The sequence below is a fragment of the Ascidiella aspersa genome, chromosome 7 (genome assembly GCF_963924565.1).
Source record: "Ascidiella aspersa chromosome 7, kaAscAspe10.2, whole genome shotgun sequence".
In the NCBI taxonomy this organism is placed as follows: domain Eukaryota; kingdom Metazoa; phylum Chordata; class Ascidiacea; order Phlebobranchia; family Ascidiidae; genus Ascidiella; species Ascidiella aspersa.
Window position 1 is genome coordinate 48,876 of NC_139453.1, and position 14,042 is coordinate 62,917.

The window sequence follows — 14,042 nt, forward strand, 5'->3', positions numbered from 1 at the left end:
AAAGTTCAACAGTAATATAGAGTTTGTATCTTTATATGATGTGTTAAATAAAAACTATTGTTGGAGGAAAATACATTTTCATCAGAATATTTTTAAAGAATCACACATTCGTGGGTTAGTGTATTATATCATAAAATATTACACACTTAGGAATATTAGAAAAGCAATTCTAACTCTTTCACCAGCTAACACAAGACATTCTAAGGAGCTTTAACTAATTATTCTTCCTTATAAAAAAATTGTGCAATGAAAATAAATTAGAGGGCTGATTTACCAGCATATATTTGTTGAAAACTTCAAGCAACTTGTGTGAAGCGTTCAACCGAAACTCAATAAAACGCACCAAAGAGAAGCATGCAGAATGAAAGTTCTCTCTGTAAAATCTCAAAATGCTTGGGTCTGAAACTTTCACACATGACTTAATGTGACCTTACTTAGCTAGAAATTAAACTTTTACTAAAATAAATATTAATAAAATTCATATTATTTATATTTATTTAGTCATACTCGGTCTTCTAGATGCGGAAAGAGAAAGTGACTCATATGCGTGATACATGTAAAAATCTGATTGTTGGCTAAATTAGTTTTAAGTAAAGTGTGAATATGTTTTATCTTTTTTTAGTTCCGGAGATATTAGATGATGTACTTTCCTGCTGATTGCTCCCCCTTGCTACAAAACGCAACTTCACTATTGGCATCACGTTGTTAAAGTATTTGTCTAAGTCACGGAAACAAAAATAAATCAATAATCCAACTGTCGTAAAATTATTATTGCGATATTATGAAAAAACTGTTAAATTTCAAGCTTTACAAACAAACAATGTTTTAAAAGTATAAAATAATTTAAACAAAATACGTTTTTTTCTAAAATTCCAAAAAAGTTTGTCACAGGATTACGTCCGATGACCGAAGCGGAACTTTTTCTTATATCCCATGATAGCAAACTCAAAAATTATTTTGGGTTTAATTTATTTATAACAATTTGGAATCAAAGCAAACAAGTTATCAATGTTTTATTTTGATTTAAAAAAACGATCGACTCGGGCAGTATATAACTCGCCGCGAAAACAAAACGACTGAGCTAAACAGAATAAATCATTTATCGCGTGAACAAACTAACAGTAAATTGAATAAAAATTCTATACAAGCTACTAAGCGATTAAAATTTCTTATAAAACATTAAAATGTTATTTTCAACTACTAATACGTCAACTAAATACTAATAAACAGGTTTTTTTCTTGTGGTCTTCTTTTTATGTTTGTGATCATATTTTAAAATTGATTACTGAAAAGGGGAAATTAACAACTATTTAACAAATTAATCAAAACTAGATTTTAACAAAACAATAACATTTAGAAAATTAATATGCGACACACAAACAAGAGGCAAAAACAGTTAAAAAAAAGTTGGCAAAACGTTTGCAGCAAAATATTACAGTCGCTTAAAACAATAGGTAAGATGTAAAAAGTGATATAATGTTTTTCTTCTTTCAGCGAATTGTCGCTCGGCAAATGGTGAGGTCATGTACCATGTGAAATTTAGTTAGGTAAATTAATAATATTAAAAAAAAAAAAACGTGAACTAATTGCTGTTGTTGAGCGGGTATTCCCCTCATTCATGAAACGATTTATGTTAAAAGTTCAAAGTTCAGGCAGGACGATCCTGATTGGGTAAGTTTTCTCAATAAGAAGGTCCGATGGATATTTATTCTTGGTGAGGATTACGAAGAGAAAGTTCTGTACTCTGTGGTGCTGGAAACGGGACTTCTGGTAATCGTCCGGATCTGTAGGGTACACAAGCTTCATGTACCTGAATAAAAATCATATTTGGAAAGTTGCGGTAAATTGTAGTTTCTCTGTCAGTTTGTAGTTTCTCTGTCAGTTTGCAGTTTGTCTGTCAGTTTGTAGTTTGTCTGTCAGTTGTAGTTTGTAGTTTTTCTGTCAGTTTGTAGTTTTTCTGTCAGTTTGTAATTTGTCTGTCAGTTTGTAGTTTGTCTGTCAGTTGTAGTTTGTCTGTCAGTTTGTAGTTTGTCTGCAAGTTTGTAGTTTGTCTGTAAGTTTGTAGTTTGTCTGTAAGTTTGTAGTTTGTCTGTCAGTTTGTAGTTTGTCTGTAAGTTTGTAGTTTGTCTGTCAGTTTGTAGTTTGTCTGTAAGTTTGTAATTTGTTTGTCAGTTTGTAGTTTGTCTGTCAGTTGTAGCTAGTTTGTCAGTTTGTATTTTTTCTGTCTGTTTGTAGTTTTTTTGTAAGTTGTAGGTAGTTTGTCAGTTTGTAGTTTGTTTGTCAGTTTGTAGTTTGTCTGTCAGTTGTAGCTAGTTTGTAGTTTGTCTGTCAGTTGTAGTTTGTCTGTCAGTTTGTAGTTTGTCTGTAAGTTTGTAGTTTGTCTGTCAGTTTATAGTTTGTCTGCCAGTTGTAGCTAGTTTGTCAGTTTGTAGTTTGTATGTCAGTTTGTAGTTTTTTGTCAGTTGTAGGTAGTTTGTCAGTTTGTAGTTTGTTTGTCAGTTTGTAGTTTGTCTGTCAGTTGTACCTAGTTTGTCAGTTTGTAGTTTGTTTGTCAGTTTGTAGCTAGTTTGTCAGTTTGTAGTCTGTTTGTCAGTTTGTAGTTTGTCTGTCAGTTTGTAGTTTGTCTGTCAGTTGTAGGTAGTTTGTCAGGTTGTAGTTTGTTTGTCAGTTTGTAGTTTGTCTGTCAGTTATAGCTAGTTTGTCAGTGTGTAGTTTGTTTGTCAGTTTGTAGTTTGTCTGTCAGTTGTAACTAGTTTGTCAGTTTGTAGTTTTTCTGTCAGTTTGTAGTCTTTTGTCAGTTGTAGGTAGTTTGTCAGTTTGTAGTTTGTCTGTCAGTTTGTAGTTTGTCTGTCAGTTGTAGGTAGTTTGTCAGTTTGTAGTTTGTCTGTCAGTTGTAGCTAGTTTGTCAGTTTGTAGTTTTTTTGTCAGTTGTAGGTAGTTTGTCAGTTTGTAGTTTGTCTGTCAGTTTGTAGTTTGTCTGTCAGTTTGTAGTTTGTCTGTCAGTTGTACCTAGTTTGTCAGTTTGTAGTTTGTTTGTCAGTTTGTAGCTAGTTTGTCAGTTTGTAGTCTGTTTGTCAGTTTGTAGTTTGTCTGTCAGTTTGTAGTTTGTCTGTCAGTTGTAGGTAGTTTGTCAGTTTGTAGTTTGTTTGTCAGTTTGTAGTTTGTCTGTCAGTTGTAGCTAGTTTGTCAGTTTGTAGTTTGTTTGTCAGTTTGTAGTTTGTCTGTCAGTTGTAGGTAGTTTGTCAGTTTGTAGTTTTTCTGTCAGTTTGTAGTTTTTTGTCAGTTGTAGGTAGTTTGTCAGTTTGTAGTTTGTCTGTCAGTTTGTAGTTTGTCTGTCAGTTGTAGGTAGTTTGTCAGTTTGTAGTTTGTCTGTCAGTTGTAGCTAGTTTGTCAGTTTGTAGTTTTTTTGTCAGTTGTAGGTAGTTTGTCAGTTTGTAGTTTGTCTGTCAGTTTGTAGTTTGTCTGTCAGTTGTAGCTAGTTTGTCAGTTTGTAGTTTGTCTGTCAGTTTGTAGTTTGTCTGTCAGTTGTAGCTAGTTTGTCAGTTTGTAGTTTGTCTGTCAGTTGTAGCTAGTTTGTCAGTTTGTAGTTTTTATGTCAGTTTGTAGTTTTTTTGTCAGTTGTAGGTAGTTTGTCAGTTGTAGGTAGTTTGTCAGTTTGTAGTTTGTCTTTCAGTTTGTAGTTTTGTTTCAGTCTACTTGTTTTATGACGTCAGTTCATGATGTCATACTGAAAAAGTCATGCTGACCCTGGTCCACGCGAACTTATTTTTACTTTAGATGTCCTCGTTACAAAAAGTTTAAGAACCCCTGGTTTTAGACAAACGTTTCAGTTCAAGGGTGAAAAATCAACATGCGACAATACGGACACAACGATTGGAGACCTTCGAACGTACCTCTCATCCTTTATAATATCCTTATTCATGACGTCATCCATGAGTTGTGGTGATATTTGCTGGAATAGGTCGCTCACTGTGTCGAACATATCAACCTCAAGCATGTCAAGCACTAGAGGTTTGCCGAACCTACAACACATTATTCACAATATTGTTTTGTGTAAATAAACAATCGACATTAAAGTTTGGGAAAATTACCTTTTACTAAAATCAAAATTAATAACATTATTAAATTGCACAAAAAAAAGACCAATTCGCGTTATTTTGCATCAAGATAATTATAACCGCATCGTGATATATGGCAACCTTGCTGAGACGTACAACGGCCACAGTATGTGACGTATAACTGAACCACCGCAGTACGACGCAGACAGCCGCAGTATGACGTAGACAACTGCAGTATGGCGCAAACAACCGCAGTGTTACGTAGACAACCGCAGTATGACGTAGACAACCGCAGTGTTACGCAGCCAACCGCAGTGTTACGCAGACAACCGCAGTGTAACGTAAACAACCGCAGTGTGGGGATGAAAGCAGGTACCTTCACGTGGTCGTCCCCGTAAGTATCAGAGCTAATCTGAGAAACAGCCCTGAGAAACGAAACTTGCTACTTATGCGAAGATATGAAAACGTCAAGTGCTTCAACGTCGAACCACATCCACGAATCCCACACTGTGCCCTTTTCAGGGCGGACAATCGTCAAAGATAGAGGATGTCGGTTCTCCAGTTGAATGTAGAGGGCCTCACCAACGCTAAGCTGGAAGTAATCACAAGACTGGCGGAAGAACATGATGCAGTCTTGATTCTACTCCAAGAAACCAACTGCGATACAGATGCTAGGCTAAAGATTCAGCAATATCGCCTTGCGGCTTATACCACTAGCCGGCAACATGGAATTGCCACATTTTTTAAAAATTGCTTTAACTACACCATCAAAGCAAGATGCCCTAAAGAAAGCGACATTGAATGGCATGCTGTTGAAGTACAAGGAACCACGCACGTTAACGTCTACAAGCCGCCACCTGTAGCACTCGAGATAAATTCGCTGCCCATACTCCCTGCCCCTTGCCTGTATGTAGGTGACTTCAATTGTCACCGCACGGACTGGGGGTACCAGACCAGCAATCGCGATGGAGAAACCCTTTCCAACTGGGCATCAACTAACAACCTGTCACTCTTGTATGACCCAAAAGACCCCGACAGTTTTACCTCGGGACGCTGGAGCACTGGAAGCAATCCAGACCTTGCTTTTGCGAGAGTGCCTTTTGGATAAGGTCATCAGTCGGTTCCCTCGGTCACAGCACAGAGTTTCAATAACATCAATGGCCGGTCATTTAAAACCCACCCCAAGCAAACCTGTGAGACGGTGGAATTTCCGAAAGGCACGTTGGTTGCTCTACAACAAGGCAACACACCACATGGCAAAAACCTTGCCAAGCCCAGACTCGCAAGACCCAAATAAGGCCTATTACGCTTTCGCAGGAATGCTGACACGCGCGGCAAAACAGGCAATCCCGCGGGGATTTCGCAATAACTACGTCCCATGCTGGGACCAGGACTGCCAGGACCTGTATAGCCAGTTTAAATGCTCCAGCAATTTGGAAGAAACCAAATCAGCAGCCGATGAACTGGTAAACCACCTAGACCGAAAGCCCCAAGCTCGCTGGATCGAGACAGTAGAGTCCATCGACTTCACACACGACTCACGGGCCGTGGCAAGGCTGCTCCGGGCAAGTGTCCTGTCACAGCAAACGCTATAGCTTCGCGTCTAGTGAAAAATGGTCGCAATGCCAAAATCCATCGGCAATCCAAGACAAGTCTGGTAAAGAAACTATCAGAGGTTTGGAGATCACCGACTGCAGACGCAAACCTCTCTAGCGAGTTTACACCCGAAGAAGTCCGCAACGCCCTTCGGAAGCTAAAGCCCGGCAAAGCACCTGGCCCCGATCGCCTCCATCCAGAATTTCTCATACACATGGGGGACTCTGCAATCCATTGGCTTGCAAAGTTCCTCTCGTCGTGACTGAACCGGCTAAAAATTCCAAGGATATGGAGAAGAGCCCTTGTGATAGCCATACCCAAGCCAATCGACGATGCGAAGAGCTACCGCCCAGTATCCCTGCTAAGCATCCCTTTCAAGATCCTTGAGCGAATCATACACTCACGATTAGAACCTGTCGTTGATCCCCAATTACCATCAGAGCAAGCAGGCTTCAGACGTGGTAGGTGCACATCAGACCAAGTCACCCTCCTGACGCAGGATATTGAATACGGTTACCAAGCCAACAACAAAACAGGCGCTGTATTCTTAGACCTGACAGCTGCCTGTGACACCATATGGCACCAGGGCCTAACCTACAAGCCCTTGAAAACCGTCCCTGACAAACGCATGGTACAGTTTATCATGGAACTGGTATCTAACAGGAGTTTCATTCTCCGTACCAGCGACGGCCAACAAAGTCGTTTAAGGCGGCTAAGAAATGGGGTCCCACAGGGTTCTGTGCTTGCACCGATGCTCTTCAACATATACATGTATGACCTTCCCCAAACCACTGCCCGCAAATACTCATACGCAGATGACATCGCAATACTTACGTCAAGCCGGAGTTGGGAAATTGTCGAAAGTACTCTCATCAAGGATGTCGGCACACTCTCAACATACCTTGAAAAATGGAGACTGGTGCTGAGCGAAACAAAGTCTGTCGCCTCCGCCTTCCACTTAAACAACAGGGAAGCCTCCAGGGAGATACGCATCCTATGTAACGGCTCCAACCTTCCCTTTGACCCGTGCCCAGCCTACCTTGGAGTAAAACTGGACCGTTCCCTCACGGATCGAAAACACCTGGAGGGTTTGAGGAACAAGGTCTCATCCCGAGCAGCTCTAATTAGAAGACTCGCTGGCACAACATGGGGTTCCAGCAGCAATGTTTTGCGATCTACTGCACTAGCACTTTTTCAGCAGAATACTGTGCGGCCGCATGGTCCAGGAGTGCACACACCAAACTACTGGACGTGCCAATAAATAACTGCTTGCGGACCATCACTGGCTGTCTAACAGCGACCCCAGTAAACAACCTCCCAGTGCTAGCAGGGATTGTGCCAACTAACATAAGGCGAGAGGGAGCAACCTTTGCTCAATCGCGCAAGGCACTCTTGTGGCCTGACCATCTACTGCACAGCAAAATCTCAGGCTGTGCGCAGGCAACGCGACTGAAGTCACGATACTCCTTTGTAACCGCAGCACAGTCATTCAAGAAAGCAATCCTTGATGGCAAAACTGCGTCAGAATGGAAGAAGGAAACCTGGGAAGAAGAAGAAGAAGCTCACAAGCTACTGCCCGGATATCTAACCAACACGAAAGAAGAAGAGGAAGAACCGCAGTGTGACGTAGACAACCGCAGTGTTACGTAGACAACCGCAGTGTGACGTAGACAAACGCACTATGACGTAGACAACCGCAGTGTTACGTAGACAACCGCAGTGTGACGCAGACAACCGCAGTGTTACGCAGACAACCGCAGTGTGACGCAGACAACTGCAGTGTTACGTAGACAACCGCAGTGTGACGTAGACAACTGCAGTGTTACGCAGACAACCGCAGTGTTACGTAGACAACCGCAGTGTGACGTAGACAACTGCAGTGTTACGCAGACAACCGCAGTGTTACGCAGACAACCGCAGTGTTAGGCAGACAACCGCAGTGTGACATAGACAACCGCAGTGTTACGTAGATAACCGCAGTGTGACGTAGTCAACTGCAGTGTTACGCAGACAACCGCAGTGTTACACAGACAACCGCAGTGTGACGTAGACAACCGCAGTGTTACGTAGACAACCGCAGTGTTACGTAGACAACCGCAGTGTTACGCAGACAACCGCAGTGTGACGTAGACAACCGCAGTGTGACGTAGACAACTGCAGTGTTACGCAGACAACCGCAGTGTGACGTAGACAACCGCAGTGTGACGTAGACAACTGCAGTGTTACGCAGACAACCGCAGTGTTACGTAGACAACCGCAGTGTGACGTAGACAACTGCAGTGTTACGCAGACAACCGCAGTGTTACGCAGACAACCGCAGTGTGACGTAGACAACCGCAGTATGACACTGACCTTATAGCGCCGATGAGTGCCATCCTTATAACATCTTGTTGCATGTGATGTGGGTTGAGAGCGCACAAGTAGTTGGTGTCCCGGTACCTGAGGAACACCCCGGCCTGGCCACTAGGGTCGATCAACATCGGCCACCGACCACAATCGCGCAACCTGTTCCCAACGTCACGCATCAGTACCTCGTCAAGCTCCCGGATGTTGCACTTCACACCAGGCAGCTCATCGTCGCCACCTAACGGCACAATATTAATATATGCTAAGTGGCGCCTCTGCTACGACGGACACCTAGGTTGAACATTTTACATTTAATTTCGACTTGGCACATTTCAATACATGAATTACGTCACGGCTTTCATGACGTCACCTTGATTTTGTTGTTCGCGGAGCGTGAGGCGAGCTTGCTCCAACTTTTCGCGGGATTTCATCGCATTCAGCTTCGCGATCTCCAACTCGCCTTCCGCGTCCTTCACCGCCTGTGACGTCATAGTAAACAATAATTAGAAGCGTGACGTCACAAATGGATAATGATCACTAGTGTCGGTGGCTGGTCGCTATGTGAGTTGTACTATTGGACATTTCGCGGAAAAACTAAAACTTGTCACAATTCGACGTTTGCATCTGGTCACGTGACAAAACTACCGAAGCGTGAAGTTGTTGGGAAAGTTGTTAAAATAAAAACTTAACGTTTAGCTTTTAGCGTTATGCAGATGGAACTTGTGACAATTACGGAGCCTCGGCTCACAGAATATTTTGTCGCAAACTAGGTCATAGAATACAAGTAAGGTGGTATAGTGCGATTACTTGATTCGGAACGAAACGATTGTTGTCTACATAATAAGGATTAGTGACGTCACAATACGTTAAACACAAAGGAATGTTTGAATTGTTGTAACAATCCACTTTGCGACAAAAACAACCACTTAAATCCACAAAACAACTTTGATCACTTAAACCCGCGCGAGAAGCCCATTCATGTGGTATTATGACGTCACAACGCACCGTTAGTGTGAGTTGGGGGTTGTCGAACCCCCCGTGGACAGCCTTGTCGTGTTCCTTGATGCGCTTCTCAAGTTCGATGTAACATTTCTCCAGAACTTTCTGCTTCGCGTCGTGAATCCGCTGAACCTCGACCAGTTCACCCTGCAACCTGAGCAGGTACAGTAGCAAAAGTAAGTACAGTAGCAAAGTAGGTACAGTAGCAAAAGTAAGTACAGTAGCAAAAGTCAGGCACACAGCTTACTTGTCGGTCTCAGCATTCTTTCGCTTCAAATTTTCCTCCAACCTCCGTTCCCTCTCTAGCGCCATCTTCTGCAGAAGTGAGTCGGTCATTGTGACGTCCCAATTGTCTATTGTTTCAACAATGGCTTCCACCGAGGCGACCTTCATAGAGGTTGCCAAACAATTCAGAAAACTTTACAAGAAGTCAATGTGTTCTTTAAGCTTTTAGTTTTAAAAGCAAAATATTTCGTCATTTCAATGTTGTACCATCATTGGTTATATTTAAAAGGATGATTTTAATGAACCAAGATTTCCCAGGGGTAACTCTACTAATTGTTTGAAAACCACTGCCATAATACAAGTAATGTGGTGGTTCTCAAACTTTTTCGCCGCGGACCACTGTCGTCGCGTAACACTTGGTGTTGAAAGGAATTATTTTGATTCAATGTACGATGTTTATAAAGGTCAAACAATCGAAAAAAACTTGCGCTAGACGCTGAAATTAAATTACGCTCGCGTACCACTAGTTGTATGTGCACCACAGGTTGATAACCACTGGACAAAGCTTTAAATAACACTGTTATAAAGCATGGTGGTTGTGATATTAGCGTTTACAAAAATCGTTTCTGAAAGCAAACTAACTGGTTCAAAGCTTTTAACGAGTGTTTAACAAACTTTTCTCGCGGCGGCCCAAATGCTAATCGTAAATATAAGATCGAAGCTCGGCGAATCATTTCTATTTACTGAACTGTTCCAAGTGGACGCAATATAAGACAAACAGCATAAACTTGTCCCAATTCAGTTCCAGTTTGAGCCATGTTACTGCCGCAGTTCTCTTAATTTAAAGAAACCTTGCCCAGATCAAATATAAACTACTGTAGATGGCGGACTAACCAAATCAAACAGCGAAAACAATTTAGGTTCGCGGCCCATAAGTTGGGAAACATAGAGTAAACAATACAAAACCACGAACCTGTGCAGGTGTGTTTCCATCCTGAGCGTAAATCCTCGGGTCAGCTCCAAAACCCAACAAACACTCTACCGCACTCATGTGGCCACCAAACGCCGCCCGGTACAGGGGGGTTCGCCCCCACGCCCCGATCGTGTTCGGGTCCGCTCCTGTGACGTCACAACAAAAGAGGCTCATTGAGTGTTACGTAACAACGAAGTTTTTTGATTTGAGGGAAGATAGGGTAAACCACTGATGCTTCTCCATAATTTGGTAAAATATATTAAAAGTATATAACATTAAAAGGCAATAAATACAATTATTTAACTGAAGCATTGTTAAACTGATGTAACCCCACTAGCGACTCTTAAACTTTTGCTCGGACACAAGCTTAGGAAGCTCTGGTATAGAATATGCATTTTTAGATTATTTATGGACAAAGCTTTACAACTAAGCTTAAAGCATGTAAGAAATAAATATTACAAGTGGGCATCTAAAAATGTTAAATCGTCGGGGGATCGGTTTGGACTAACTAATGTAGTTCTTCAACCTCACCAATCACTAGGAAAATGGGAGAAGGTTTTAGGTAGTAACTGGAGTTTACGGAAATTAACGCAATGGTGACATTATTGCAGCTACTGTATGTTGTATTCTTCTTTACCACACCTAACAAAGGAATAATTTAAAATCTGCATCTAGCTCTGGGAAGAAGGTGTTTACCGCTTTCGACGAGGAATGTGATCGCCTCAACACTGCCTCCACCAGCAGCTTCAGACAGTGGAGTGTTGTTGTTGGCGTCCTCACACTCGATCACCGACATAAGGTGCTGGTTGCGAACTATCTGACCGATCTCATCACCTGGAATTCCGTCCTCTGTGTCACGATCCTCAACCTTAACACAAGGAACTGACTGCGTAAAGCACCTTAACCTTAACACAACAACTAAATCACGAAACAATAAACGTGTTTCATTGATAGAAATTTCAACTTTTATCTTTAATTAACCTAGGTAAAATAAAGAGAATGTAAAAAAAACACTTCAACCATGTATGTTACTCTGTAGTAAGCTTTATAAAAATGGACGTTTAAAAGTTTATCAAAGTGTTGTATGTGTTAGATCGGTGCCTTGAATGGCAAAACACGGCTGAAATTGCCATACTAATCGGTCGGCACCGATAACAGCCTAGTATCGGACAAGAACCGATACTATATCTTGGAATAGAAGATCGGCTTCAATCCAAGTGCTCATCATTTAAAAGCTTCCAAGGCCTTACCTCTTTAAGTATAAGCATCATCTCGTTGACCTCCCCATCGAAGGCTGCCTCCAACATTCTCTTTCTCCTCTTCACTTCCTCTCGCTTCCTCCTGCGCTCCTCCTCTTCACGCTCCAGTTGTTTCTCAGCAGCCACCTGCTCTGCTTTCACCATGGCAACAAACGCCTGAAAGTACAAGTTGGTAAAATGAGAGGCGCTTCGCCTCAAACATCTCGCGACAATGACTTGGTAAAATGTTAGTTGATCAAGTTGAGTAATTGTGAAAGATACAGATTAACTTCAACCATACTGTATCTGGTGTTTATGAAAGAAATGTTTCTTTAAAAAATTATTTATTAGCAAGCAAAGAAGCTGTGCCATACTTGTTTTTTAAGTTTTGATTTATTTAATAATCACATTATAATTCAAAATTAATTACAAAATGTTTTTGACAACATAAAACCATGATGATACTTTTTTATGCCAGATATACTATGGTTAATACTCATTTGTAATTTGCACAGCTAGTCAACTTTCTTATAAGAAAATATCAACACTCAGGCAAGTCAGATTACTTCAAATAAACTTAACGTGTCCCTAGAAATAATTCTGCCACAACCAACTGAAGGTAAAATAAATATTCAAGAACCAGATTAAAACCCAATATAGACCTTTAGCATCTACTGAACATAATAAGTCAACTGACATACAAAAACTTAAATATATGGTTTGGTTAGTCTCAAAGTTATTGTTTCAATAAATACAACCTGGCTCAGTTGTAATCAACAAATTCGTATCTGGAACATCATTTCCTAACCAGAGGGTATTGGCTATTGAAAAAATCTCAATGGTTTTAAAAAAAATTAAAGGTGCTTGTCTAGAATTGTAACACATTTTTTGTGTGCTAACATTATGTAGGTTAGGTGAGAGGGTTTAGATTCTAGTGGGCTAAGTAATATTATTATACTTATTGTATTTATTTCTTCCTTGCAATTTCAACTTGACAACTCATTTCGTACTGTTGAGAAAATGTGGTAGGATTCTAGCCGCGCCAAGTTAAAAAACATATTTAATAATAAAGTGTGAACTTGTTTTGCAATTGGCAAAATTAGTTATTTAATTTTTGTATTTTGCAAAGCGCTACAAATAAAATATCAAAAGAAGTACAATCAATGTAAGACATGGCTTTCAGTGTATCCAAAGAAGTGTTTATAATAATTACAATGGTAGTATTACCTAATATTTTACTAAATAATACACTAATTTACTAAATAATACACAACTAAACAATGTTTTTACTTTTATAAAACGTTCTCACTTCTCTTTGAAGCTTTTCAATTGTGTCTTCATATTCTTGTTTCTGATTTTTTAACCTTTGAAGCTTCTTTTCAGCAAGAAAACTAAAAAAAACATTATAATTGAGAAATGTAATGGTTGAAATACTATAGCAGTCAATTCACAAGTTTTATTATGTACAGCAATAGGATAAATATTATCAAACAATTTGCCAAATTGTTTGACATCCTGTATATATAATATCGTCCACTAAATACATCATACCGTTTTATATATTTCTGTATGATTATTGCAGCTAAATCCTCTTTTGTCGGTCCTTTCTTAACTTCCTTCTTCGGTTCTTTTTGTGCATTTTTTACCACTCCTGGCTTCTTGGTGTTTGAAGGTGGAACTTTTTTAGAAGAAACTAAAATATTTACATATCATTAATAACCGAATGAAATTAAATAACTATTGAATAATTGAACTAAGTGCACATTAAAGGCCCAGTCTGCATTGTTTGGGTTGCAGGTGTGCATCCAAGGATTTTGCACACCTTAGGTTGGAAATCCTATACAATTGGTTGCTATTTCAAAAGTGCACACAAATTGCTTTCAATGTATATGCCACAGAATGCAGACTGGCTGGAGGTACCGTAGCAAACACGAAATACAAAAATACTTTGGTAATTAGGTTTAATAAGTTTCTAAATATCGGAACCAAATTCAACAAAAAACAAAAAAGTGGATTATTTTTTTTCGATGCAATTCTGCATTTTCAAGTCTTTAACCACATTAGGTGTTGACAATTTACATACATGTAATAAAAAAATCCCCTTTAAACCATATTTTGCACCAAAAATATTAGGCTTTAAAACATAACCATGGATTTATAAGAAATACAACCTGGTGTTTTTTTGTTTGTTGCAGCAATTCTTGGTGCATTCTTCACTGGCGCTTTTTTCGGCGGCATTTCGAATAGTAGTAAATTCCAAAACACACAAAATATATCTTCAAGCTAGTTTCTTTGTTAACGTAACTGCTCCATCGCTGTATCTGTTGCAAAGAGCTAGACTATCAGCTGCCAGAAGAAATAATAAAAAGTGCAAAAACGTCGCGTCCATTGTTTCCGATAACAACCGTACTTGCGACATCACGTGGACAGAATATCGTAAGACTGAGAAAACTTGAATTTATTAATGTGGGGAGCAAGTTAGTAAATATGTCAAATCCCAACATTACTTTTTCTAAAACGAAATGAAGAAAAACAAACAAACTACCTCCATAGATATATTTAATGTTAACCAAGTTTCAATCATTTGTATCTGTGTGAAATAGTTTT

The 14,042-nt window shown here is 39.9% G+C and overlaps 1 protein-coding gene across 2 annotated transcripts; it reads right to left on the reverse strand.

The window, feature by feature from the left end:
• Window positions 1–998: 998 nt before the first annotated feature.
• LOC146137129 (IQ motif and ankyrin repeat domain-containing protein 1-like) lies at window positions 999–13,766 on the reverse strand. Of its 2 annotated transcripts, XM_083393883.1 has the most exons (12): window positions 13,607–13,766; window positions 12,987–13,128; window positions 12,745–12,826; window positions 11,448–11,612; window positions 10,894–11,065; window positions 10,198–10,343; window positions 9,247–9,386; window positions 9,006–9,153; window positions 8,371–8,479; window positions 8,007–8,238; window positions 3,894–4,022; window positions 999–1,810 (listed from the first exon to the last, which is right to left on the reverse strand). In XM_083393883.1, exons 1-12 carry the CDS (start codon window positions 13,671–13,673, stop codon window positions 1,642–1,644), a joined length of 1,701 nt encoding a protein of 566 aa, XP_083250009.1. In that variant the 5' UTR covers window positions 13,674–13,766; the 3' UTR covers window positions 999–1,641. The 2 variants fall into 2 exon arrangements, with proteins under 2 accessions (XP_083250009.1, XP_083250010.1); XM_083393884.1 differs by lacking the exons at window positions 12,987–13,128; window positions 13,607–13,766 and having other exon boundaries at window positions 12,726–12,827.
• Window positions 13,767–14,042: the final 276 nt, after the last annotated feature.